Here is a 26783-nt window from a genome sequence, read left to right as displayed (position 1 = left end):
ATGCTTAAGTTACTTTTAATACCTTTTTAATGCCTTGTCAATATTTTTTAAAACCAACTCAACATTGTGGTGTAATCAGCAACCTTTCGCCTACTGATTTTGAGTTACAAAACTACAGTGGCCAATAAAACCAAATTTCAATTGGAAAGACCATTTAACGTAATTACATCAGACCCCCAAACATTTGAATACATTTTGAGTTGTATTCACTCACCTTGTGAAAACTACCATAGAACAGCCTATGGACCTGTGGCTGGTCAAAGGTCAACTCTTGCACTTCTCCTCTGTAATCCAGACTTAAGTACACCAGCTGCTTGGTGGAGGCTAGTTTTAAAAGGGCAAAATACCACCATAGCTTTAAAATATGAAACAGTCACTTATTTCCAAAGATGATGTCAGACAGGATGTTGGAATATCTTCTTGCATACTGGAGTCTCTAGAGTCAAATTTTTTTATTTGTATATTAAAATAAATACAGTACTGTACAACATGTCAATTTTAGATGAGTGGACATTACAATGCTATTATGATCTTCCATCCATGTGCGACTGCTTATTGTGTTCAGGGTCATGGGTGAGCTGGAGTCTCATCTGGCCTACTCACCAGTCAATCTCAATCACAGTCAATCGACAATACCATTACATTACAGACTTCAAGTAACCTAACACGTGCATGTTTTTAAATGTGGAAGAAAGCTGAATTTTTTTTTCCTATTGATTTTATTGCGGCGGCACGATGGCCGACCGGTTAGAGCGTCAGCCTCACAGTTTTGAGGACTGGAGTTCAATCCGTGCCTGCGTGGGTTTTCTCCAGCCACTCCGGTTTCCTCCCACATCCCAAAAACTTGCATTAATTGGAGACTCTAAATTGCCTGTAGGTGTGAATCTGAGTGCGAATGGTTGTTTGTTTGTATGTGCCCTGTGATTGGCTGGCAACCAGTTCAGGGTGTACCCCGCCTCCTGCCCGATGATACCTGGGATAGGCTCCAGCACGCCCGCGACCCTAGTGAGGAGAAGCGGCTCAGAAAATAGATGGGATGGATGGATGCTTTTATTGCTCCTTTCATGACTCACATTTGTGTCTTTTAATTTATATTTACCTACCTTCGGGTTTTACAGTGTTTGAACTTCTTTGTCTTAGGTGTTATTTATTTATTACTTTGTAAAGCAGCCGCTGTACATAGTTTCATTTGTTTACGATGTAATGAAATGCATCTCAGAAGCCTTCCCAAAACAAATAAAGCTACCTTACATGTAAAGCTGCTTCTCTCAGAGCAACTAATTAAAAGTAAACCCTTATAATTGTCATTTCTATAGCCTGTAAGTATCCTGCTATTTACCATTCTGTCAAAGTGACTGCTATAAAACTGTTATTAAAAGGTCAGATGACAAAGATTTAAAAATATTTCTGGTAACTCAAGGGCCCCTTTACAAACCGCATCTGCCACTTCGAAGTGATTATATAGCAGCTATACAGCAGTTAAATTGATAAATATGATGCAGAATGCGCGTTCCGGTTTTCGTCTCTTTCCGGCGCAGTGACGTCACACGAGCCAAACAGCCTGTTCATTCGCCGTTGTGTGCTATTGTTCCCGTCCTTGTATATTTGTTGTATGATTTAGCGATGTCACGATTGTTTATTGTGTGGGATTTGGTTGTACCGATGGTTCAGGCAGTGGCAAGTTTTTATTGGCTTTCCGAGTGAAAAAGGAATACGTGACCAGTGGATAGGGATAGTCACTCGACAGGGGAAGAAACGTGGTCAGCTATGGGTGCCGAGCAAGCATTCCAAACTGTGGTGATCACTTCAAACCGGCGTGTTCTGAGAAAGACTTTGCAGAAAGCACTGGATACAGAGGTAGAGGCTGAAACCAGCTGCGTTGCCAACTATTTTTCCTACGGCCATCGGTACCTCAACCGCCAGCAAGAGAACTAACTCTTGCAGCCGTCACGGTGCTGCGGCGAAGTGACGCAGACGAGGTGAGGATTTCCTTGTATACAGTGGGTACAGAGAGTATTCAGACCCCCTTAATATTGTCACTCTTTTTTATATTGCAGCCAATATATTTGCTAAAATCATTTAAGTTAATCCCCCCCCCCCCACAATGTACACACAGCACTCCATATTGACATAAAAAATTATGCAACAAGTTTTTCACACCTGGATTTGGGGATCCTTTACTATTCCTTCTTGCAGATCCTCTCCAGTTCTGTCAGGTTGGATGGTGAACGTTGGTGGGCAGCCATTTTCAGGTCTTTCCAGAGATGCTCAATTGGGTTTAAATCAGGGCTCTAGCTGGACCATTCAAAAACAGTCACGGAGTTGTTCTGAAGCCACTCCTTCGGTATTTGTGTCCTTAGGGTGATTGTCTTTTTTGAAGGTGAACCTTCGGCCCAATCTGAGGTTCTGAGCACTCTGGAAAAGGTTTTCGTCCAGGATATCTCTGTACTTGGCCACATTCATCTTTCTTTCGATTGCAACCAGTAGTCCTGTCCCTGCAGCTGAAAAACACCCCCACAGCATGAAGCTGCCACCACCATGCTTCACTGTTGGCACTGTATTGTACAGGTGAGCAGTGCCTGGTTTTCGCCACACATGCCACTTAGGATTAAGGCCAACAATTTCTATCTTGGTCTCATCAGACCAGAGAATCTTCTTTCTCACCATCTTGGAGTCCTTCAGGTGTTTTTTAGCAAACTCCATGCGGGCTTCCGTCGGGCTACTCTGCCATAAAGCCCGGACTGGTGGAGGGCTGCAGAGATGGTTGAATTTCTAGAACTTTGAGTATGAGTGTCACAGCAAAGGGTCTGAATACTTATGGCTGTGTGATATTTCAGTTTTTCTTTTTTAATAAATCAGCAAAAATTTCAACAATTACATTTTTTTTCTGTCAATATGGGGTGCTGTGTCTACATTAATGAGGAAAAAATGAAATTAAATGATTTTAACAAATGGCTGCAATATAACAGAGTGAAAAATTTAAGGGGGTCTGAAAACTTTCCGTACCCACTCTATACCTACGACTCTATTATGGTTACGATGCAATGGTGAGTAGGAAAAAAAGATCCACGCAGTACTTTTGCCTATACGACAAGCCAACAGACACACGGCAAAGACTTTCTGTGGAGCGTGTTATAACGCTACTCGAGCGAGGGGCACACAATATATAGGACTACTGCATGCTATGTAAAAGCTTGTGCCGTGTCATTGAAACATATATGAATATATAATACGTATAGTCGTACTAAAAAATATTGGCACCCCTGGGGTGTAAAAAGGCATGCTTTTGACATACCGTCACATCAAGCCAGTGGCCACTCTCTTTTTCTTTTGAACTGCTACTTGGCTGCTCGTCGTCGTCGCCATTCCGACCTCCTGATTGGCTCAAACATGTACGGTTTGACGATGCCAAGTTAAGTTGGGTGCTCCTGTACATCGAAATACTCCTCCTCCTCATATTCCAACACGTTGCTCGCCATTGCGTATAGTGTGTAGCGCGCTGTTTGTCAATGGCAACGTCACTTCTGGTAGCCCTTGCGGTGGATAGAGTAACCACACCCCAGTGTCTTGAGCTTTGGGTATGTTCGGGGAGAGCTCAATATGCGTCATAAAAACCTAATTTTTAGCTAAACTGTGGTTGAAAACTTGCTGGAAGTTACATGCATGCATTACATAACATAAACAATACAAATATGAATTTTAACTGACCCCATAACATCTTAGTCAGCTGACCTTTAAAACAACAAAGCTAGTGGTGGTCCTAGACATTATGTAGAGTAATGTAAACAACTGAGGAATCTTGTGCAGTACCGTAGATGATCTCATGACTACAAATAGGAGCGAGAACATGAACAACTCACGGTCCAGCACTACTCCCATCTTGGGCTGGAAGTCATTATCAGTGAGCTGCCAGAGGGCGAAGGGCTCTTTGGGAGTTTCCTGCAGCAGGCGGAAGGTGATGCTGATGGTATGCTCGGGAGAGAAGCCTACAGGGTGGATGAACCTGTGGGAAGAGAGCGCCTGAATGAACAGGGAGCATTTATTCTGTCGAAGTCACACAAAACTATGTCTTGTCATTTCTTAGTTAAGGGAGAGTGTTTTTATGTTGCCTCTTAGTTTTGCAATGGTTTACTTCGCGAGATCTGTGTGGCACAACTGCGACACAAATCAAACGTTGTGAAAGTTGTTTTACTTATGAGTGATGAACTGATTTTATACTTGTGTGACAATGTTGAAATGTGTAAAATTGTTGGGGACAATCCGAACAAATAGTTGGTTGCCTAGCATACCAGAACAGATGAGTTCAAAATTAGGGGTTCTACTGTATTAGTGACAGCAGATATACAGACGAGGAAGACTGTGGTGCCTCACTTGGTGCTTTGTGTCAGTTGGATATCTCTGTACAAAGTGTAGGCGGGCAGCGTGTTGAATACAAAAGGTTCTGCGGCGACCCCATCTACAGACGAGTGAGCTTTTGGAGTGAGGCCAAACGCTTCCATCATGTCAAAGCCTGGACATGCACATGGTGATACAGCAGGGTGTGGGACTTTGTAAAGATGATGACATTCTCTTAAAGGAGTTTTTGTTACTGTAATAGAAATGGCAGCATGTCTCACCTTTAACAATTCTGTTTCTGATGGTGACTTCAGGACAAACTGTGACAAAAGAGGGAAACTTAATAATTTTTTCTGTCATTCCATCTCTCTACTGTATCTCAGTGTAGAGACATTTGCAGATACAGTGCTGTAAAAAAGTATTGGCCCCTTTCTCAAATTCATATTTTTTTGTGGCTAGTTTCCACACTTAAATGTTTAAGATCATCCAACTAATGTATATATCAGCCAAAGATAACCCAAGTAAAAAATAAATGCAGTTTTTAAATAGTGATTTTATTTATTAAGTGAAAAAAATATTCAAGGCTACAGTACCTGCCTCTGTCTAAAAAAGTAAGCGCCCCCTAAACCTAATAATCAGAATCAGAATCATCTTTATTTGCCAAGTATGTCCAAAACACGCAAGGAATTTGTCTCCGGTAGTTGAAGCCGCTCTAGTACAACAGACAGTCAATTTACAGAACACTTTGGAGACATAAAGACATTGACAAAAAGCAATTGTGCAAAAAGATGCAGAGTCCTCTCGCACTTAGAGCAGTTCGAATGACTAATATTGCAATAGTCCGGTGCAATGACCATTGTGCAAAGGGCGCTGAGACTTCAAGGAGTGTATGCGGTTTAAAGTGACGAGTAGTGCGATCATCTGGGACAATGTTGGTTGTGCAAATGTTACAGATACTCCTCAATCAGTGTGCAAATAAGTGGTTGGGCCACCCTCAGCAGCAACAACTGAAATCACGCGTTTTCTCCAACTGGCAACAAGTTTTTCACATCTCTGCAGAGATGTTTTGGTGGCTGTGGCTCAGTTGGGAGGCGGGTCGTCCAGTGACTGAAGGGTCACCGGTTCAAATCCCTGCTCTAAGTGTCCGCATGTCGAAGTGTCCTTGGGCAAGACACTGAACCCTAATTCCTCCCAGTGGGCCTGGTAGCGTCTGCGTGGCAGCAGCTGCCCATTGGTGTATGACTGTGTGTCTGTGTGTGTGTGTGTGAGAATGGGTGAATGTGAGGCCTTGGGTACAGTGATGGAGTAGATAAAGCGCTCTACAAGTCCAGCCCATCCAATTTGGCTCACTCTTTCTTGCAGAATTGTTGAATTCAGCAACAAGAACATCGAGCAGGAATGGCCTTTTTAAGGACATGCTACAGCATTTCAATCTGATTCAAAGTCCTGACTTTCACGAGGCCACTCCAAAACGTTAATTTTATTTTATTTATTTATTTATCTATTTTGTAAGCCATTCGGAAGTGGACGAGTTGGTGTGTTTTGGATTGTTGTTTGCTCCAGAACCCAAATGCGCTTCCGTTTAAGCTCATCAACTGATGGCAGAACATTCTCCTTCAGGATTTTCTGGTAAAGAGCAAAATGTATGGTTCCATCAATCACAGCAAGTCGTCCAGGTCCAGAAGGAGCAATGCAGCTCCAGACCTCACTTTGTTGGTTTTCGCCGCTTTCTTCTTCGGGGTCAGCCTACTGTAGGCATCGAAACTGGGAACCTAAATTTTTAAATTTGAACAATTCCGAGAGAACCGGAATATTAGTCCCGGTCCAATCAGTTCTCGATTCTCGATGCCCAACCCTAGTTACAACAAAAACTTCAACTTTCATCTTGTCAATCCAGAGAATATTCTCCTAAAAGTCTTGGCAATTATTCAGCAAGTTGTCAACTATAGTTTAGCAAAAAATTAGGTTTTTATTACGCATATTGAGCACTCCCCGAACATACCCAAAGCTCAAGACACCGGAAGTGACGTTGCAATTGACTAACACAGCGCGCTACACTCTATACGCAATGGCGAGCAACGTGTTGGAATATGAGGAGGAAGAGGATTTCGACATACAGTAGCACCAAACTTGAACTTGGCATTGTCAAACCGTACATGTTTGAGCCAATCAGGAGGTCAGAACCTGACAGTGACGACAACGAGTAGCCAAGTAGCAGCTGTACAACAAAAAGAGTGGCCACTGGGTCGATGTGACGGTATGTCAAAAGCATGTCTTTTTACACCCCAGGGGTGCCACTATTATTTAGTACGACTATACGTATTATATATTCATATATGTTTCAGTGACACGGCACAAGCTTTTACATAGTATGCAGTATTCCTATATATTGTGTGCCCCTCGCTCGAGTAGCTTTATAACACGCCGCACAGAAAGTCGTTGCCCTGTCTGTTGGCTTGTCATCGAGGCAAAAGTACAGACGACAGTACTGTGGGTCTTTTTTTTCCTAATGCCCAGTGCATGATAACCATAAGAGTCGTAGGTACATATAAGGAAATCCTCACCTCTTGTCTGCTCCGCTTCACTGCTGCACTGTGGCGGCTGCGAGATTTAGCTCTCTTGCTGGCGGTTGAGGGCCCGATGGCCGTATGAAAAATAGTTTGCACCGCAGCTGGTTTCAGCCTTTGCCTAACTACACCTGTGCATCGAATGCTTTCTGCTAAATGTTTCTCAAAAACCATCACATCATCATTTGGAATGCTTGCTAGGCACCCAGAGCTGACCGCATTTCTTCCCGTCGATTGATTTTCCCTATCCACTGGTCACGTATTCCTTTTTCACTTGGAAAGCCAAAAAAACTCTTGCCACTGCCTGAACCATTTGTTCAACCAAATGCCACACAATAAACCATTGTGACTTCGCAAAATCATACGACAGCAAATATACAAGGACGGGAACAACAGCACGGAACAATAGCACACAACGGCGAATGAACAGGCTGTTTGGCTAGTGTTACGTCATAGCGCCGGATAGAGCCGAAGATCGGAAGGCGCTGGATGCAAAAATCAGAAGGCGCATTCTGAATCATATTTATCAATTTAACTGCTGCATCTGTGCTATATAATCACTTTAAAATGGCAGTTGTGGTTTGTAAAGGGATTCTAGAGTTATCAAGAAATTTGTTCACATCTTTGTCCTCTGACATTTAACTGAGGAAAGGGAGGCCTGAAGTTCTGATGTTGTCCTGGGTTCTTTTGTGACATCGTGGATGAGTCGTGCTCTTGGGGTAATTTTTGTATGGTGACCACTCATGGGAAATTTCACCACTGTTCCATATTTTCGCCCTTTGAGCTTCAAAGCTCTCACTGTGGTTCGCTGGAATCCTAAAGCTTTATAATGAATGGCTTTGTAACCCTTTCCAGACTGATAGATGTCAATTACTTGATTTTTTTCTCTTGATTTCTGTGGATCGGTACATGTTGTTGCAGCTTTTTGAGGTCTTTTTTGGCCGACTTCATTTTGTCAGAAATGTTCTATTTAGTGATTTCTTGATTGAACAGGTCTGGGGGGAATCAGGCTTGGCTCTGGTCAGTGATAATGATCCCCAAATTGTGATTAGCCACAGTTAATTTATGATTTAACAAGGGGGGAGGGCACTACTTTTTCACATTGGTAGCTTTGAATACTTTTTTTTCCTTAATAAATAAAATCACGATTTAAAAACAAAATTTTATGTGTACTTGGGTTATCTTTGTCTAATATTTAATTTCTTTGATGATTGTAAACATTATAGTGGTGAAACTACACAAAAATGTAACAATTAACAATTATTATAAGGAGGCCAATACTTTTACTGTACTGTAAATCTATCTATATTTTACATACATTTTTCATGGACATGAAGCACTTATTAAACCATTAATAACAATTCGAACAATTAGAATATGCTCACCTTCGTTATGAATAGGGTAGAGCCGAGGATTGACAGGAATTTTAGCTGGGGCTTGAGCTGTGAACCAAATTACTCAACAATGTTAAATCATCAAATATGACTGTCCAACATATTTGTCTTTGTTGTAACATCATGTCTTGAAATAAACTCACGAAGGCTTTCGCACACACTACTGAAATGCCCTCACATGCACAACTGAATATGGGGGTGTTTTAGCATAATGTGCGAGAGGATTCCAGTATATTATGCGTGAGACAATTTCAGTTCTAAAGGAGGGTATTTCGGTAAAACTGGTAAGACTTTTAGGTTTTCAACTAAAATGCGTGCTTAATTACAACAGCTCTTGATTAACGGAATTCCACCTCACCAAAATCTGCCCAACACACTGCAAATCGCTTAACCGAAGATACAGCGTGTGAGCAAGTTTCCGTGGTGTGCGTGAGAGCATTTAGTAGTGCATGTGAGAACATTTCAGTAGTGTGTGTGAGAACGTTTCAGTTATGTTTCAGCAAATAATTTTCCAGTACTGGTGCGTGAACATTTCATTAGTGGGTGTTGTGCGGGAGGTAATCCTAAATTATGTCCCTGACGGCCTTTCATAGTAATGTTGTATGAGCAGTTCACAAAGCATCAACACGGAGGATTAAAGTTATAAGATCAGCTACTCCAGCTGCTATTGTTGTGATTATATGTCAAAAAAACAAAAGTCACCTCAGACCTGTTGGATGTAAAATGGAGACGGCAGCACCCTCTGCTGATCCAAGAATTGAGTGCACACTGATGCGGTACAGCGTCTCAGCCTGTAGCCCGCTGAAACACTGAGTGCTGCTGGACTCGTCCACGTTTTCTTCCATTGACACTTTGTCTGAAAAAAAAAACATATCCGAAAATTGGATGAATGACCTTTACATAGACTTTGAGATAAGATACCAAACAATACAATTCCACCAAAAATTACCTTTGACAGACTGAATGACAATACGGTAGCCATCAACAACTGACAGGGGTCTCCAAGACACACAGATACTGGAGTGGTCTGATCGCACAACACTCACACTGCTTACTCGTAGACTGGCTGCAGCGACAGAGAGCGAGAGAGTGCGAGAGAGAGAGAGAGAGAGAACCTTAGAGCTTCAGTGTTTATATTTAAGTTTTGAGAGACAGTGGAACTATTTTCCAGCTCTAAAACATCAATGTATAACGTGCATTATAATTTAGTCCCAAATATGACCAACTTGCTGTCAAATGAAAGAGATACAATTCTATAGTAGTTTAACAATACGTGTTGATTTAAAAAACTAAAATGCTTTTGAACAAGGTATGTGTGCCTGAAAACGACTACAATAGATAAAATAATAACTTTAAAATAATATGCGCAAAAAGTTACATAAAACCTGTTTTAATTTCTATGGAGCACCTCGTGCATCATCTATTTGTCATGCTGCAACACTGCCCTCTTGTGTCTCCGTTTGTCCTTAACACACCTTAACAAAATATTTTCTCTATGGTGAATTGTGCATATTTGTTTTTACATTTTCAAATTAACAACACACATTTTTATAGTTATATAACAATTAAAAATAATGAAAGGCTACTAAAAACATCGTCACATGAGAAGATATGACAGCGTTGACTGGAAGCCTGTAATCTTAATGTACGTATTTGTCATATGGACGGATACATAGGCAGCTGTAGATGGGATAAAACTGAAATAAGATATAAGAAAGAAAGAAAGAATCTTCTTTATCACGTATTTGCTGGAAAATCACAGTAATCGTGATTTGCTGTCCGAACCTCCTGCCTATCAACCCTATTGTGTGTTTGACTCACTGGTTTTGCCCTGAGTAGAACCACTGCCTCCTTCTTTGTTGCGGTACTCGGCAGTGACCAGGATGCTGTATCGTGTGTCTGGCTGTAACGAGTCCAGCACCATGTGCTTTTCACCACCTGGCACCAACACCTGAAGACAACAACGCACCTTTCAGGTACACCGTGCAAGTAAAGAAACCACTGATGTGAGGTGTGACTTACAGCGCTGTCCTGGTTCTCAGTTCTTGTCAGTGCACTGTAAGAGACACGATACTGCAAGACATGAGCATTGGGGGGAACCCAGCTGACCATCATGCTGACCGGTGTTTCCTCAGAGACAGACACACTGGACGGGCCTCCACCAGACACTGCAGCAAAGAGGCATCATGCCAAGTAGTAACTCGTAGAGCAGGCAATGAATTAATGACCAGAAAGATGCTGCCAACAAGGCTTAAATTGGACATATTGTGGAAAATGTACTTTTTTATGGCTTGTTCACAAGGGATAGGGACCAAGCCCTGTCCAGAATAGCAAAAATCTGTGAGCACTTGACATCCACGCAAAAAGGTTTGTAATTGCCTATAGACAAGATGGAGGCAAATAACTTTTTGCTATTAGACGAGGCTATATGGCCTGACTAAATTAAGCTAGTCCCCTGACCTCAAAACAGGAAGTCCTCGAGTTACGACGCACTCGACCTACGACGTTTCGACTTTAAAACGCCCGTGCATCGTCCGCCATTTTGTCCGAGCACCATAGTGTTTCTGCTTAGCTAGTGCATAGTGCTTGTTTGTGTTTGTGCGGCGGGAGTATCTTTGCCTTTTTCGCCCTCCTTTTTTCATACTCTCAGCAGTACTGGTAAGTACAGCATCTTATTTTTTTATTTTAATGTATTTTAGTTTCTTTATACAAAGTGTTAACCTTTCCTGCTACGGTCACCTGACCGTGGTCGGGAGACGCAGGGCTTAACTCCCTTCGCTCGTTGCACAGACAAAAATGAGAAAGCGCTGACTGTTGATAGCCTGAGCAAGGCAATAAAAAATGATCAAAAGAAATGTGCAGCAAATTGGTCAACAGAGCAATGACTCGTCAATGACAATGTGACTTTCAGATTTTTTTTCCTGAAAAGAAAAAGAAAGGTTTCCCTGGATCAGTTTGTTGTACAACCAATGAATTAGAAAAGAAACAGAAAATATATATTTTTAAAAATGTTATTATGGAAGAAGACTCCTCTCCAAAGAGTTGCGATAATCCTTCTCCTATTTCCCCTCTTTAGTTAAAATTTGTGAGTAATAAACTGTTATATTTATTTTGTTTTATTTCTTTATAATAGTGTGTTTTCACTTATTTCTATATTGCACTATATATATATATTAAAGCCCACATTGATCAAAAAAGGTAAGCATAATTTAATTAAAAATTTAATAAACAACCAAGTCTTTTGTTATCTGTCCCTTTCAGAAAATGTGTCTATGAACAAACTGTTCTACACTTCTTTTTTTAATGGTTTATATAATGTGGGTTTATTGTGTTGTATTGTTCTTATTCCATTGTTCATATTAATTCAATTCTCACAACTGGTCCTGTAAACGATTTGCCATGTCCTGTACGACGTTGTTTATTGTTTACTTATTTGTCTGTGAAGGCTGAATGTGCACTGGGACCTAGAAGGGGGTCAATAAAGTTGACTGGGACCTGGAAGGGGGTCAATAAAGTTTGCGTTTTCACTGTACTTGTGGATGGAGATGATGGGCAATGTGTTTTGTCTGTGAGGTGTGACAAGTAGGGACTATATGTGACTCACGTGTGCTATAGCGTATAGCCACAGCTTCACTTTGAGCTCCATCGCCATACAGTGCAGACAGGGAGATCTGGTATTCTTTGTCATCCTCCATCCCCTCCAGGACGACCCCTTCACTCTCTCCACTCACCTTCAGCTTAACAACGCACAAAAGAATACACACAATTCACTTTGCATGTTACTCTATATCACTGGTGTCAAACTCAAGGCCCGGGGGCCAGATCCGGCCCGCCACATGATTTTATATGGCTCGCAAAGGCAAAATCATGTGTGCCAACTTCCATGATTCTTGTTAAAAACTGTACCAAAATTTCAAATCGTCATATCATAAATGATAATGTTGAGATACTGTAAGCATTTTTGTGTTACTAAACATTATTAATAGTTCAAAAAGCCATTACCCTTGATTTCTGATTCCAAAACTAGTTCATACATTTTGTCTGTAAATATGATGAGACGATTAAAGAATTTTATGGTTTCACAAACAATAACGGCCCTCTGAGGGAAACAGTAACTACAATGTGGCCCGCAACAAAAATTAGTTTGACACCCCTGGTCTATATGAATGCTCTAACCAATCTGTACAGAGGTCTGTACCTGTCTCAAGTCGCCTCCACCTAGGGAGATCCACTTAATGAGGTAGGAGATGACATCGTCAGCGGCAGCCTCCCAACGTACGGTGATTTCACTACCGGAAAAATTGGTCACCCTCAGGTCTGAAGGGGAGGGTACCTTCACTACGAGGGAGATCAATAAATGTTACTTGCTCTATAGACTGACCTGCAAGTCAGGTGAAAGTTACAAGTGTCTTACATGTAGTGATGTTACTGGTGAGGGCTGCAGAAAGGCCTTGTGGGTAGTGAGACCTGACCGACACCAGATACCTGGACAGAGAGGACAGGCTCTGCACCAGCACTGAGCTTTGTCCAGTGACCTCTACCTGGAGAGAAAAAAGAAAAAAAAAAAAAAAAAAAAAAAAAAAAAAAAGAAGAAACTTACCTACAGTGCAACACTGGCTTGTAAGTAAAGGTAATAGTGCCTTTGTTGCTGCCAGGGCAACCATGGATAATTTACTTCTACATTGAAAACAATTCTACAAAACTACCTAAAGGAGTGGTTGGGGTAGAACCTGGACTAGATGCCAGTCTATCGCAGGGCACAACAGACAAACAATCATTCACACCCACATTCATAAATTAGGCTAGACTTACATAATTAAGATCTTTTGCTCCCAAGTGCCAGTATTGGGATATGCATCTTGGCATCGTAAAGAGAAGAGAAAAAAAAAAAAATCTATGGAAGCACATATCCTTGGACCAGAATCAGGCATCTTCCAAATGTGGATAAAAATCTGATTTAGCGGATATCTGACAAAGCAGCGTAAACATATGGTTTGGAATATGCAAGATAGATTATTGTTAATCTAAACTACAGTGAAAGCATAACAAATTAAATATTGTCTAAATACGATAGATTAGAGGTTTGTCCATCATTATATAAACTAAATAATTGCTGGCGTCCGCTGATGGAGTAATGTGGACGTGACCCTTATTTAAACCAATGGAGGAAGAGTTACCCCAGGCCAACAAAACATAGGGAAAGGATTTATATTTTTTATTATTGTTAACTTCAGTGTTGTCCATGATAGGAGTTAATGCTGACAATGTTTACCTGCAATTTGGGCATCTTAGTACAGTATGAGGGTTGCTTCATGTGTTTCGTGAATTTAAACATTTATATCAGTGTTTATTATGTTGACAGCTGGCTCTGGAGCGGCGAGGTAGGCGAAGATCTTCGCTAGTGACGTAGATAAGCTCGAGAAATTCAAAGGACCTGATTTCAGGCCTCTTGGCAGAAAAACGTCTGGAACTCAGGAAGGCGTTGGCAATTTTAATTAATATTTCACATGTTTACTGAGGCACCATAGAGACAATATTACATCCCAAATACTACAAACAGTTGGTTTGGTAAAATATTGCACCTTTCAAAAAATAATATAAAATCAGACACCGGCACTAAATCGGAATTAGGCAATTGGACCTGCAGTGTACTGTAAATCCAGCCTTAAGAGTCTTCACTGAACCTAAGATGCATGTTTTTGGGGATGTGGGAGGAAGCAGGAGTACCCGGAGAAAGCCCATGCAAACACAGGGCGAACATGCAAATTCCACACAAGAAGGCCAAAGCTGAAATTCAAATCTGAAGCCTCTTGATTGTGAGGCAGACGTGCGCACTACTACTTAGAGCCAAAGCAAAAAGAAAAAAGAAAACAAAAGCTCCTTATCTCTACTTTGAAGGAGGAAAATTATACAGCTTGTGAGGAAGTTACCTGCTTGACTTCACTGCCATGGTTAGTGCTGTAAGTTATTCTGTGCCCGGGGACGTCCTCGGCTCCAGGCACCCAGCTCACCCTCAGCATACTGTGGGTTACCACTGGGAAGTGCACGCTCACAGGTGGAGGGAGAGGAACTAAACAGAACAGGAGGGAAGAGGAAGATGTCAGCAAAAGTGATGCAGTTAGTTTCATCAGCCCCACACCGAAGACTATCACAAGAGAAGCAACAGGAAATGTCCTTATGTTAAGCTTATGTACCTCTATTCAATTTCAAAGCAATCTATGCACTCAAATTTTGTTGAAGATACAGGATATGAAAGTCTGAAAAGTGAAAGCATGAAAGAGTAACAAGTACAAGATTTCGTAAGACTGAGCGAGAATGGAAAAAGAAGTATACAACGTAATAAAGGGAATATGGGCTCATACTGCAGAAGGGGTATACATTTAAAAAAAACAAGTCGAAGGAGCAGCCTTACATGTTGTAGCGATAGCAGTGACCGGATCACTGGAATCTTCATCATAGAGAGCATAAAGTGTGACTGAGTAGTCCGTTGCAGGAAGTAAACTGGACAGCTCCAACATTGTCAGCTCTGCACCAAACTTCTCCTACAGTCGGATTAAAATAATGTAAAACAATGACAAAATATGTAATCCTGAAGCATCAGTATCCTGTATGTCAGTAATTAACCCGCATTTGGTTTCATTTAGTGTATTTCTAGTTATTAAGAGATCATCTTTAAAAGTTTAAAGCATGTAACAAAAATAACTTTACATAAAGCAATCATTTTGAGTTTACACAGACTTGTAAAAAGGAGAATGGTGACTGTTGTTGCCATAGTGACTCAGGACCTCCTATTTTAATTGTCTAGAGTACGGTTGGTAATCACAGTGCAACTCACAATACAATATTATCACAATAATAACAGCAGTATCGCCATACATGACGTTAATACTACATGGAGACTACTGATATTACTTTAAAAATCAAATTGTCATAAAGTGCACAAATGCATGACGTTAGATTAGATAATATTGCAGCATAATAGATAATATGATACACCACAATAATCAATATTTTGTCCCACCCCTAATTGATAGTATTGGTGGACCAGCCTGGACACCTGCTGTCAAATGTTACAGTTGTTACAATTTTTACTTTCGCGCCAATGTTACTGGTCAGTTTTTGCAATGTTTGTCCAAACTTTGCCACACACGACAATGAATAGCCACAGCAGTATTTACTTATTAAGGCAGCAATTACAACAAATGTTCAAAATTTTGAATTATAAACTATGAACTGAACTTTTAACTAGTTCAGAGAGAAAATGAACTCTCTCAACACTGATCCTGTATTATTTCACATCGCAATATATATTGCAGGTCTTAATTTTTTTAATAATTTTTTTAAAATCCCAATATATATTTTTTTCCAATATCGTGCAGCCCTACTCTGAGGTTATGCTTAATAAACAGTTCATTTAACATTTTTATGTTAATTGGGGACTAAAACACACAACAACTCGAAGCGAGGTGCTGACATTTTATACGACATCAACGCGATGTTGCGAGCTATTTAGCTGTTAGCTGTTAGTTCACGGACTAACTCGTTAGCTTGTGGGCTAGCAAACATAATCAACAGTTAACTTTCCCTTAAGTGTGTCTGTTGTGTGGTACGCGCTGCACATGGAGCAAGGCTGTGGAGTATTAGACAGAGCCAACACCAGTCTGCTGACATTCCACGAGCCCAACAGCGGCTTATGGCATAGCCGTCCCACTCTCCGTCGGATCACTATGTGAACCGCTGTCTAGCCACAACAGTCTTTGCGGTAAAACTGTGATTCGCTGCTCCACTTTTCAATATGTTTTTTGAGGCGCAAAATGTGAATTTTAAACTTGCGAAATGTGATTCTAGACCGCTTAATTCGAGCCTTGAGTAGTTAACATGTTTTTCACCTCCACACCGCAGAATCAGAATCATCTTTATTTGCCAAGTATGTCCAAAAAATACACAAGGAATTTGTCTCCACTTTAGTACGACAACAGACAGTCAATTGTCAGAGAACACTTTTGAGACATAGAGATTGACAAAAAACAGTCACTGAGCAATAAATGGTTGCTAGTTATCTGGTAATGCTGGTACATTTTGTCCTTTTCAAATGTGCAGAAGAAGGTGTTCAAGTCGTTGGCTAGTGTGCTATTGTTCTAAGCTTGGGGGGATCGTTGCTTGTAATTAGTCAGCGATTGGAATGCATGCCAGACTGATTTAGAGTCATTAGCGCTAAACTGTTTTTCCAACTTTGCTGCATAGTTCCTCTTTGCAATGTTAATTTCTTAAGTCAGCTGGTTTCTAGCGCGATTATACAGGACCCTGTCCTCGCTCTGATATGCGTCCTCCAAGGCTTGGCGAAGCTGCTTAAGTTTAGCAGTGAACCACGACTTGTTGTTGTTGAATGTGCGAAATTACTTTGTTGGTACACACACCTCTTCACAGAAACTGATATAGGATGTGACAGTGTCCGTATAGTCATCCTTGCTGCCAGCTGAATTTTCAAAGACACTCCAGTCTGTGTAGTCTAAACAGCTTTGAAGTTCCAGCTTTGCTTCATTGGTCCACTTTTTCACTGTTTTCACTGTAGGCTTCGCGAATTTAAGTTCTTGCCTGTACGTCGGTATTAAGTGAATTAAGCAGTGATCAGACGAGCCCAGTGCTGCACGAGGTGTGGCACGGTATGCGTTTTTTAGCGCAGATAGCAGTGGTTCAAAATGTTATTTTCAATGGTAGGACAGTTGATGTGCTTCTTGTATTTAGGAAGTTCGTGGTTGAGTTTAGCTTTGTTAAAGTCCCCGAGAATAATGAGGGGTGAGTCGGGGTGTTTTTTTAAAATTTCGTTTACTTGTTCGGCGAGCATTAGCAGTGCGGTGTTCGTGTTAGCTTGAGGCGGAATGTACGCGCCAGCCAGAATGAATGATGCAAAATCACGCGGCGAGTGGAATGGCTTACAGTTCAAAAACACCGACTCCAAATGCGGGCTGCAGTGTGTGCTGAGCTCCGTGACGTCCGTACACCATGTTTCATTGATATAGAAGCATATCCTGCCACCTTTTGTTTTCCCCGTTAACTCCGTGATGCGGTCGGCTCAGTGAAGATGAAAGCCATTGGGTACAGCCTCACAAAGCCAAGTCTCGGTAAAGCACATGGCGGTGGAACGTCCAAAGTCTTTACTGGACTGGTCATTATTGCAGGACTGTTCTTATTTACCTTTTACTGACATTTTAATACAGTGAGGTCCGGTTCTCACCTCCTTGGCGTCATCGGGCTCTCCGTCGTTGAGTGCCGAGTAGAGGATCAGGTATTCAGTAGCCCCCGGTGCTGTAGCCCAGCTCACGCGCAGTGTGCTATAAGAGGAAGGCGTCACCTCCAAGTTGGTTGGCATGGAGAGTGGTACTGAGGGAGGATTGGAGTTGAGCAGGATGATAGAGAATGAGGAAAATGTACCATTACAATACAGGAACATACTATTTTGGACCTGACGTTGTGCATCTGACCTTGTTTGGAAAAGAAAATGCACAATTGACTTTATTCTTTACAATCATTCTTCAGAACTCTGATGTAGATTAGCACAAGGTAATAAATAAAGTATGGACGGAATTTAACTATATGTAGAGGCTTAATAATGACCTGTAGATGCTTAATAAAATTCCTAGTTTTATTTGTCATGATCCCGTGTTCTGTTCTTGACTCTGTATTTTTCGAGTCCCGGGCCTGCTGACTCACTGTATTTCTTCAGTCCCTTGGTCTGGTGGGTTGGAGGAAGCCTCGGGCATACACCTGCTTGGCATCATAATTAGTTAGGCTCTTCAGCGCTGGCTGGATGGGAGCTCGTCACCGAAAAATTGTTTACGCCTTGTCATTCGTCTGTATTGATTGTGTGTTTTGCCTGCAAAGTTTCACCTCGTATTCCTTTCTACGCAAGCAATTCCTGTTTTCCTAGTCATAGTTTGTAGGCTATTTATGCTTGTGTAGACTAGATTGTTTGTTCTTACGTTTGTCTTCCGTTCAGTACTCTAAACTTGGGTAGTTTTGAAAACTTTTTCTTATGTAAATCTCCTATTCGGCTGAGTATTTTTATTCCGTTATTGCTTTACTTCCATTTATTTTTTTGTCATTTAGGATTTTTCTCCTTAGTTCTTTTGGCCTCTTGCTCCCGTCGTGCTCCGCTTACCCACCTCGATGTGTTTTCGTTTTATAGTTATTGTATTTCTGCGTCAGCCTTTTGCCGACCTACTTTTTCGTTTTGTACATATCTTCGCTGATGTTGTCGTGCACCCTTGGTTACATGAACTAGTTTATTTGCTCCTAATTTTGTGTTGGGTCTGCTGTGGGGTTCGAAGTTCTGTGCACTCGATTGTGACAAAAATATGTACCTCAGCTCAGTAAAGGTTTGGAAACGCTTGTCTAAAGAAGAATAATGTGACTATCATTACAACTAACACTACTATGCTATTACGCTATATTAGATTTAATGGTTAAAACAGTTGTAAAAAAAGCCAAATCTTGAAAACACACTCATTCTCTGCCATCCAACACAAAAGTCAGTCAAATTCTCAACACTCGCCAATCTGTCGAGTGTTAATTTAAATTCAGCATTACAAAAATTGTTAACAAAATCTCTTGACAATTTACTCCCCACTATACAGTTTGGAACTAATGGTGCCATATACTGTGGAAGTGTATCAAATAGAGGCCAAAAATCTGTAATAATCTTTCCAGAGATTTGTCAATTGTTTTTCTTTTTGTAATTAAATTGTTAAATTTTAAAGAGACTTTATGAACACCTTGTAAAATAGGGCACAAGTCTGTTAACTCAAGTTTGACTAATGGCATGAGGTTTCCAAACATAAAAAAAACCTAATTCAAATGACAAGCACAGATTCAAAAGCAAAGACGGTTAAGTCGATGGATTTATAATTAGTTATTCTGTTTTCAGAATGTCTGAGCAAACAAACTACCTGAGACAGTAATACATGGAAAAATTCATTAGCCATGTCAAATATGATATGAAGCAGCATGAGTCTCACCTGTGGTGACAGTTCCCCTGAGTGCCAGCCCAACGCTGTGTTCATACACAGGGAAAATGGACACATGATAAAGTGTCTGAGAGGAGAGGCTTTGGAGAAGCACAGAAGACTCTGAGCCATCCAACACCACCTTGAAGACAGAGAGAGACGTTAGAGGCTGCCAGACGCACAACCATAAGATGGTTGAAAACATGACAACAATGTATACATTGGCATGGACATGGAGGGAGTTCTTATTAAAGCCAAAATGAAACCAATAGAAAGTTTCAAAAGGTAAAATATACCCCTTTGTAGGTTACATTATTTACTGGAAGTTTAAAACTTAAAGTAACAGTAGAGACCTATGTTATAATGACACTGAGTTGAGGGCAGACTTCCACCAAGGGCAAATCATCCTGATTTGTACACATTCTAAAGCTCTTTTTACAGATCCTGTAAAAACAGGCATTTTTACAACTTTTTTCAGGTTGCTGCTTTATATAAATGGGCACAGAATGGGGGACCCAAGTCGTCCCGGTAATATTCCACCTTCAGAAGTAGTATCAGAGCTGAAACAGAGGGCGGGACGCCAAACGTGTAAGCTGATGTGTGCGGCAGTGTGGTAATGACAGGGCCGCGGTGTGAAGTTTAAGAACAGACACTCACATCTCGTGTTGATAGCTAGAGTTGCCACCCGACAAGTATTTTAAATGTCACAAGACTCTAGCATCCCACATCTCTCGGTTGTCAAGAATCTTATCTGATTGCAGGATACAGTGTCACTCTGTGGAAACGTATACAGTTGTGGTAACACCTTGCTTCACTGGATCCACACAACTCAATGTACTTGACCTTGGCTTGTAATATTATTTATTCTCATTACCATTTAAATAAAATAATCCAGCCATAGCAACAGAAACACATACTAAAATACTCTCCTTTTTACTATCATGTGTGCCATTCAAATTACTTTCAATTACTTTAGCTACTACTTCCCCTCCTTGAGCCGTCACGTTATCATGGTGGAGGGGTTTGTGTGTCCCAATGATCACAGGAGTTAAATTGTCTGGGGCTTCATGCTCCTGGCAGGGTTACCCATGGAAAACGGGTCCAAGGTGAGGGACTAGAAAAAGCACGGCTCGGAAGACTCTTATGACGTATAAAAACATTGGAAAACGTTTTGCCTGCCCATATGTGGGTCACTGGAGCCCCCCTCTGGAGCCAGGCCTGGAGGTGGGGCTCGAAGGCTAGCGCCTGGTGGCCGGGCCTGCACCCATGGGTCCCGGCCGGACACGGCCCGAAAGGGTAATGTGGGCCCCCCTTCCCAAGGGGTCACCACCTGTGGGAGGGGCCATAGGGGCGGGCTACAGTTTGAGCTGGGCAGTAGCAGTCTGGGCAGTCCTCGGCTACAGAAGCTGGCTATAGGGACATGGAACGTCACCTCTCTGACAGGGAAGGAGCCCAAGCTGGTGTCTGAGGTCGAGAAGTTCCGACTAGATATAGCCAGGCTCGCCTCCACACACAGCTTGGGCTCTGGTACCGGTTCCCTCAAGAGGGGTTGGACACTCTTCCACTCCTTTCGGCTCGGCGCCTGTACATTGCGGTTCACCCCGGTGGGAGAGAGGGTAGTCTCTCTCTGCCTTCGGGTGGGGGGACGGGTCCTGACTGTTGTTTGTGCCTCTTCACCAAACAACAGTTCGGAGTACCCACCCTTTTTGGAGTCCTTGGAGGGGGTGCTGAAGAGCGCTCCCGCTGGGGACTCCATCGTTCTGCTGGGGGATTTCAATGCTCACGTGGTCAATGACAGTGAGCATTGACCTGGAAGGGCATGATGAGGAGTAACGCCACCCGTCAGAACCGGAGCGATGTTCTGTTCTTGGACTTCTGTGCTAATCATGGATTGTCCATAACGAACATCATGGTCAAGCATAAGAACATGCCACCTCCCGCAGAACTACACCCACGTTCCGGAGGAGGCAGGGGACATTGACTCTGAGTGGACCATATTCTGCACCTCCATTGCTGAGGCGGCCGACCAGAGCTGTGGCCGTAAGGTTGTCGGTGCCTGTCGTGGCGGCAACCCCAAAACCCATTGGTGGACACCAGCAGTGAGGGATGCCGTCAAGCTGAAGAAGGAGTCCTAAGGAGGCCTTTTTGGGTTGTGGGACTCCTGAGGCAGGTGTGAGGTCGGTGAGGCCATGGAGAAAGACTTCCGGACGGCTTAGAGGAAATTCTGGTCTACCATCTGGCGTCTCAGGAGGGGGACGCAGTGCACCATCAACACTGTGTATAGTGGGGAAGGGGCAGTGCTGACCTCGACTCGAGATGTTGTGAGTTGGTGGGGATAATACTCCGAAGACCTCCTGAATTCCACCGACACGCCTTCCCATGAGGAAGCATAGTCTGGGATCGCTGAGGCGCACTCTCCTATCTCGGGGGTTGAGGTCACAGAGGTGGTTAAAAAGCTCCTTGGTGGAAAGGCCCCGGGGGTGGATGAGATTTGTGCAGAGTTCCTAAAGGCTCTGGATGTTGTAGGGCTGTCCTGGTTGACATCCCTCTGCAACATCGCGTGGACATCGGGGACATTGCCTCTGGGTTGGCAGACAGGGGTGGTGGACCGGAAGGAAGGTGTGTTCCAACTACAGGTGGATCACACTCCTCAGCCTCCCTGGTAAGGTCCCAACCAGTCTACATGTGTTTTGTGGACTTGGAGAAGGCGTTCTACCGTGCCCGTTCAGGAGTCCTGTAGGGGGTGCTTCGGGAGTATGGGGTACCGAACCCAATGATACGGGGTGTCCGGGCCCCGTACGACCAGTGTTAGAGTTTGGTCCGCATTGCCGGCAGTAAGTCGGATTCGTTTCCAGTGAGAGTTGGACTACGCCAAGGCTGCCCTTTGTCACAGATTCTGTTCATAACTTTTATGGACGAAATTTCTGGGGGCAGCCAAGGTTTACAGGGGTTCCGGTTTGGTGGCCTCAGTATTGCATCTCTGCTTTTTTCAGATGATGTGGTTCTGTTGGCTTCATCAAGCAGTGATCTCCAACTCTTACTGGAGCGGTTTGCAACAGAGTGTGAAGCAGTTGGGATGAAAATAAGCGCCTCCAAATCTGAGACCATGGTCCTCAGTTGGAAAAGGGTGAAGTGCCCTCTCCAGGTCGGGGATGAGATCCTGCCCCAAGTGGATGAGTTCAAGTATCTTGGGGTCTTGTTCACAAGTGAGGGAAGAATGGAAGGGGAGATCAACAGGCGGGTCGGTGCAGCGTCTGTAGTGATGCAAACTTTTTATCCGTCCGTTATGGTGAAGATGGAGCTAAGCTGAAAGGTGAAGCTCTCGATTTACTGGTCGTATGTTCCTCCCCTCACCTATGGTCACGAGCTGCGGGTCATGACTGAAAGAACAAGATCCTGGATACAAGCGGCCAAAATGAGTTTCCTCCGCAGGGTGCCCTGCTCTCCCTTAGAGATAGGGTGAGAAGCCCAGTCATTCCGAGAGGGTTTCAGAGTTGAGCCGTTGCTCCTCCGCATTGAGAGGAGCCAGATAGATGTGGCTCGGGCATCTGATTAGGATGCCCCCCTGGTGAGGTATTCCGAGCATGTCCCACCGGGAGGAGACACAGTGGACGACCCAGGACACGCTGGAGAGACTATGTCTCCCGGCTGGCCTGGGAATGCCTTGGGATTCCCCCAGAAGAGCTGGATGAAGTGGCTGGGGAGAGGGAAGTCTGGCCTTCCCTGGTAAAGCTACTGCCCCCGCGACCTGATCTTGGCTAAGCGGAAGAAAATGGATGGATGGATGGATAGCTACTACTTAAAAAGTCCCTTTCCCTTGTGTCAATTTGTATGAAATCACCTCTGCTTTACTAAAGAAGGTTAAACATGATGCTATGTAAAATAAAGCACAACACACTGGGTCATTGCTCCAAAGACACACGAAGTAATGTTAAAGTCTCTGACCTCCTGAGGACTTGAACCCTCGGCACTGTGGTAGACCACCCTGTATTGCTGGACTAGCTTAGCTGGGTTGGTCCAGTGTAGCATCACCTCTCTGGAACCCAGGTTGGAGAACCGGAGGTCAGTGGGACTCGGGTAAGAGAGGGTAGGGTCTACTGTGGGCTCTGGTTCACTTTCTAGAAAAAAGCATGTGATGGTGTAGAAAAGATAAAGCAAATATATGAATGGTGAACGATGGGTTGATTCTGATTCTGATTCTGAGTAACCCACATTTGCAATATGCATTATCTTACATTTAATGTTTAAAATTAAAAGTTTGTCTGACCCAAATTTGGTGTACTTTATTTTCCTTTAAGAATCCAAAAGCAGGTTAATGGGCATGCACAGAAGTGCAAGTACTACAAGATACAGTCAAACACGCAGATCAAAAACAATTAGACAGTGGTCTTTTAATGTAGCTTTACAGACCTTCATCCAAACAGAGAGTTGTTGCTGTGGCTAAATAGGTAGTGTAAAAGACTTGTGCTACATTACGCTTTATGATTCCACGGTCCTCTATCCTCCCGCACAGGATGTGGACTAGTCGGGCCACCAGTTTGCTGAGTAGTGGGAAGTCGTTGACATTGAACACATTCACATCCACCGGCTCTGAAGCCACTTGCCTCAACTCGGCTTCATCGGCATTCTTAACACCTAAATGCAGAATAAAAATATAATTAGATATTTAAGACCTAATCTGGAATCGAAGCCCAGATGTGCTATTTGTATACCAACTAATGCTAAATAAAATTAAGGCTTCCAAGTAAGCCTGCTCTGACTGATATTGCTGGTGTATGTTTGTGATATATTAAATTAAAACATTTTATATTCCACTGGTTGAATTTCTTGGATTTCCGATTGTTTGACTGATGCACAGATTTTTTTTTTCATAGGTTTCACAGTTATTTTCAACAGAATTTTTTTTAAACATCTGTTCAGTTTTATGTGGAACATTCACATGCAGTTTGCTGTTGAGTATCAGAGTACTTGAGAGCTCATCATGGACCAAAAATGTACTTTTTTTGTTAAAATATTAATGTAAAGTGTCACCAATGCCACAAGCAAGGATTGATTTGGTGACTGCCCGATGATTGTATGAACATTGACTAAAAAGCTGACCAATGACAGTAGGGTCCGATCTCTCAGAAATGCACGACAAAAAAAAAAAACATTAGCCACAATACAGCAAAATAATACATGTCAACTGAGGTATAAAAATAATGATAAATCCTGGCTGGATGCTTATAATAGGTCCTTAAATGTGGATATGTCAAGGAAAAGGGAAGTCTGGTGTTCCTAGGGTGAAAAATTGGGTGGATAAACTTTGCAGTTAGCAAATGAATTACACTGATTTTAATGTAAAACATCACTGCGATGCTTGGATATCATTTTACGCTTTGTGGAATTAACTTATCAATCATGAGCAGAGTGGAACACACTCATGGACTCCACAACCCGTTTACCACAGAAATGTAAACAAGTCAGTTCAATGCAAAATTCTGCATACACCATGTTTTGCATCCAAGTCATACCACGCCAGCTCAGGCCATTCCAGTCTCACCTACAGTGATAATTTCCACACCCACATTCTTCAGTCGGTTTGCCGCCGCAATGGCGTCATCCTGCGATTTACCATCAGTCAAGAGCACAAGGAAGAAGGGTGTGTCTGACCGTGCGCCTGCTTTGGCCCTCATGTTCTCCTCCATGACGTGGAGCAGCGCTTGGCCTAGAGATGAATGCATCAAGTCAAAAATTACTTCTGAACAAGACACAAATATAGCATCATAGGTAGAGTTCCTGCCAGATATTACCTGTGAAAGTGTTTCCTCCCTTATATCTGAAATTCCTTACTGCCTCTACCAATTGGTCTTTGGTGGTGAAGTTGTTCAGCTGCCACTCTGTTCGCGGGTCTCCACTATATTGGCTAAGGCCTGAAAGAGGAACACACCACCAACTTTTTCTTCATAAAGGCCTTGTCATAGGTCAAAAAGAACCTGTGACATGGTTTAAGTTTGACATCTATACGGTTTGTCATTTGAATGCAGAGCGTAATAAGGCTTACAAAACGTGGATTTGAAATTGCCATCGGTGTGACGTAGGCTTGTCAGTTAATATTCAAGTGCCTATCCACTTCGTGATTGGTACCCACCCACTCAACTCAGCTGAACGGCTACACAGCCGTCTCAGCCGCCAAGCCATACAAATAGTCCATAAAGTACATGTTGTGTTCTACCACAATAGAGTACTTAACTATATTTTTAATTCATAATGTAACTGTGGATGAAATTGGAAAGCATGAGCGATGAATGTCACGCACCAGTTACATTTAAGTGAATGGGAGCTCACGTTCCCGATGAGTGGGCCAACAATCCAACGCCTTGTAAATTCTGCCTTACAATGATGGTAAGAAGGATCCAAACGCGACATCGACACGAACGCTTCGCCACCACAAGACATCGTGACATCGCCCAGAACCAATCAGAGCAAAGCAGTTTTCCATATTGAAATTAAGAATACCAGCGATCCAATCAGAGCAAAGCGTATTTACACATCAAATATTCATGGCAAATCCAGCCGTCTTAATTGCCAGGCGTAAAAGAATAACTGGAAAAGCTTGAAGAAGGGCATCCCGGGCATACAAATTAACTTGCATACCCATTAAAAGGACACCAAAATTACGAGAAATATTTAAAATGGCATCAGACCTTTAATACGGCGCAGTGATCAATTGTAAAATTTGTATGTGTAAAAAAAGATTGTTTCATTATCCTTATGGTGCTGTTTGGAGTAATGTAAGATTTAAGAAAATTGGAACGCCACTTGAAGTCAGATTTGTTACTCACAAACTAAATTATTAAATAGACGAGGTGGCACGGTGACGACTGGTTAGCACATCTGCCTCACAGGATCCGGGTTCAAATCCAGCCTCGCCTGTGTGGAGCTTGCATGTTCTCCCTGTGCCTGCCTCCCACATCTCAAAAACATGTATGGTAGGTAAATTGAAGACTCTAAATTGCCCGTAGGTGTGAATGTGAGTGTGAATGCTTGTTTGTTTATATGTGTCCTGCGATTGGCTAGCGATCAGTTCAGGATGTACCGCGCCTCTCACTCGGAGCCAGCTGGGATAGACTCCAGCACCCCCGCAACCCTAGTGAGGATAAGCGGTATGGAAAATGGATGGATGGAAAGAGACTATAGCCTACGTAATGCACATTTAAGTGTATTTATCAGTTTAAATATTACCATGCAGCAGAACCAGTTATGTATGGATATATTTTTAATGATATCGCAATATCATCCGTTATTCTATAAAATGTGTTTGTTGTCTGGACTGATTACAATCTAAGTGTCAATATTTGACCTGTGCTCCAACTTAAACATACTTGCGGTTAAGTGTGCGTTTGACTAATCTTACTGCTATACTTTGGACCCCGCTATTTGCGAGGGATAGGGACCGGGCCCGTCCGCAAATAGTGAAAATCTGCGAATAATTGACGCCAATT

The 26783-nt window shown here is 42.5% G+C and overlaps 1 protein-coding gene across 4 annotated transcripts in view; it reads right to left on the bottom strand.

The window, feature by feature from the left end:
- LOC133407385 (collagen alpha-1(XX) chain) overlaps positions 1–26783 on the bottom strand; it is a 51335-nt gene that overhangs the window by 8451 nt on the left and 16101 nt on the right. For all 4 annotated transcript variants that reach the window (XM_061685209.1, XM_061685229.1, XM_061685238.1 and 1 more), the window contains exons 8-27: positions 25092–25211; positions 24842–25006; positions 23776–23934; positions 23245–23417; positions 19312–19441; positions 17532–17677; positions 14709–14838; positions 14227–14366; positions 12711–12837; positions 12495–12634; positions 11901–12033; positions 10319–10464; positions 10118–10247; positions 9246–9362; positions 9006–9152; positions 8288–8344; positions 4617–4655; positions 4372–4510; positions 3861–4003; positions 215–324 (exon numbers count right to left, since the gene is read on the bottom strand). In XM_061685209.1, the coding sequence (XP_061541193.1) occupies positions 215–324; positions 3861–4003; positions 4372–4510; positions 4617–4655; positions 8288–8344; positions 9006–9152; positions 9246–9362; positions 10118–10247; positions 10319–10464; positions 11901–12033; positions 12495–12634; positions 12711–12837; positions 14227–14366; positions 14709–14838; positions 17532–17677; positions 19312–19441; positions 23245–23417; positions 23776–23934; positions 24842–25006; positions 25092–25211 (2591 nt within the window). The remainder of the gene's footprint in view (positions 1–214; positions 325–3860; positions 4004–4371; positions 4511–4616; positions 4656–8287; positions 8345–9005; positions 9153–9245; positions 9363–10117; positions 10248–10318; positions 10465–11900; positions 12034–12494; positions 12635–12710; positions 12838–14226; positions 14367–14708; positions 14839–17531; positions 17678–19311; positions 19442–23244; positions 23418–23775; positions 23935–24841; positions 25007–25091; positions 25212–26783) is intronic.

Source organism: Phycodurus eques, chromosome 1 (genome assembly GCF_024500275.1).
Source record: "Phycodurus eques isolate BA_2022a chromosome 1, UOR_Pequ_1.1, whole genome shotgun sequence".
In the NCBI taxonomy this organism is placed as follows: domain Eukaryota; kingdom Metazoa; phylum Chordata; class Actinopteri; order Syngnathiformes; family Syngnathidae; genus Phycodurus; species Phycodurus eques.
Note: the sequence above shows the minus strand (reverse complement) of the source record. Positions and strands in the feature narration are given on the sequence as shown.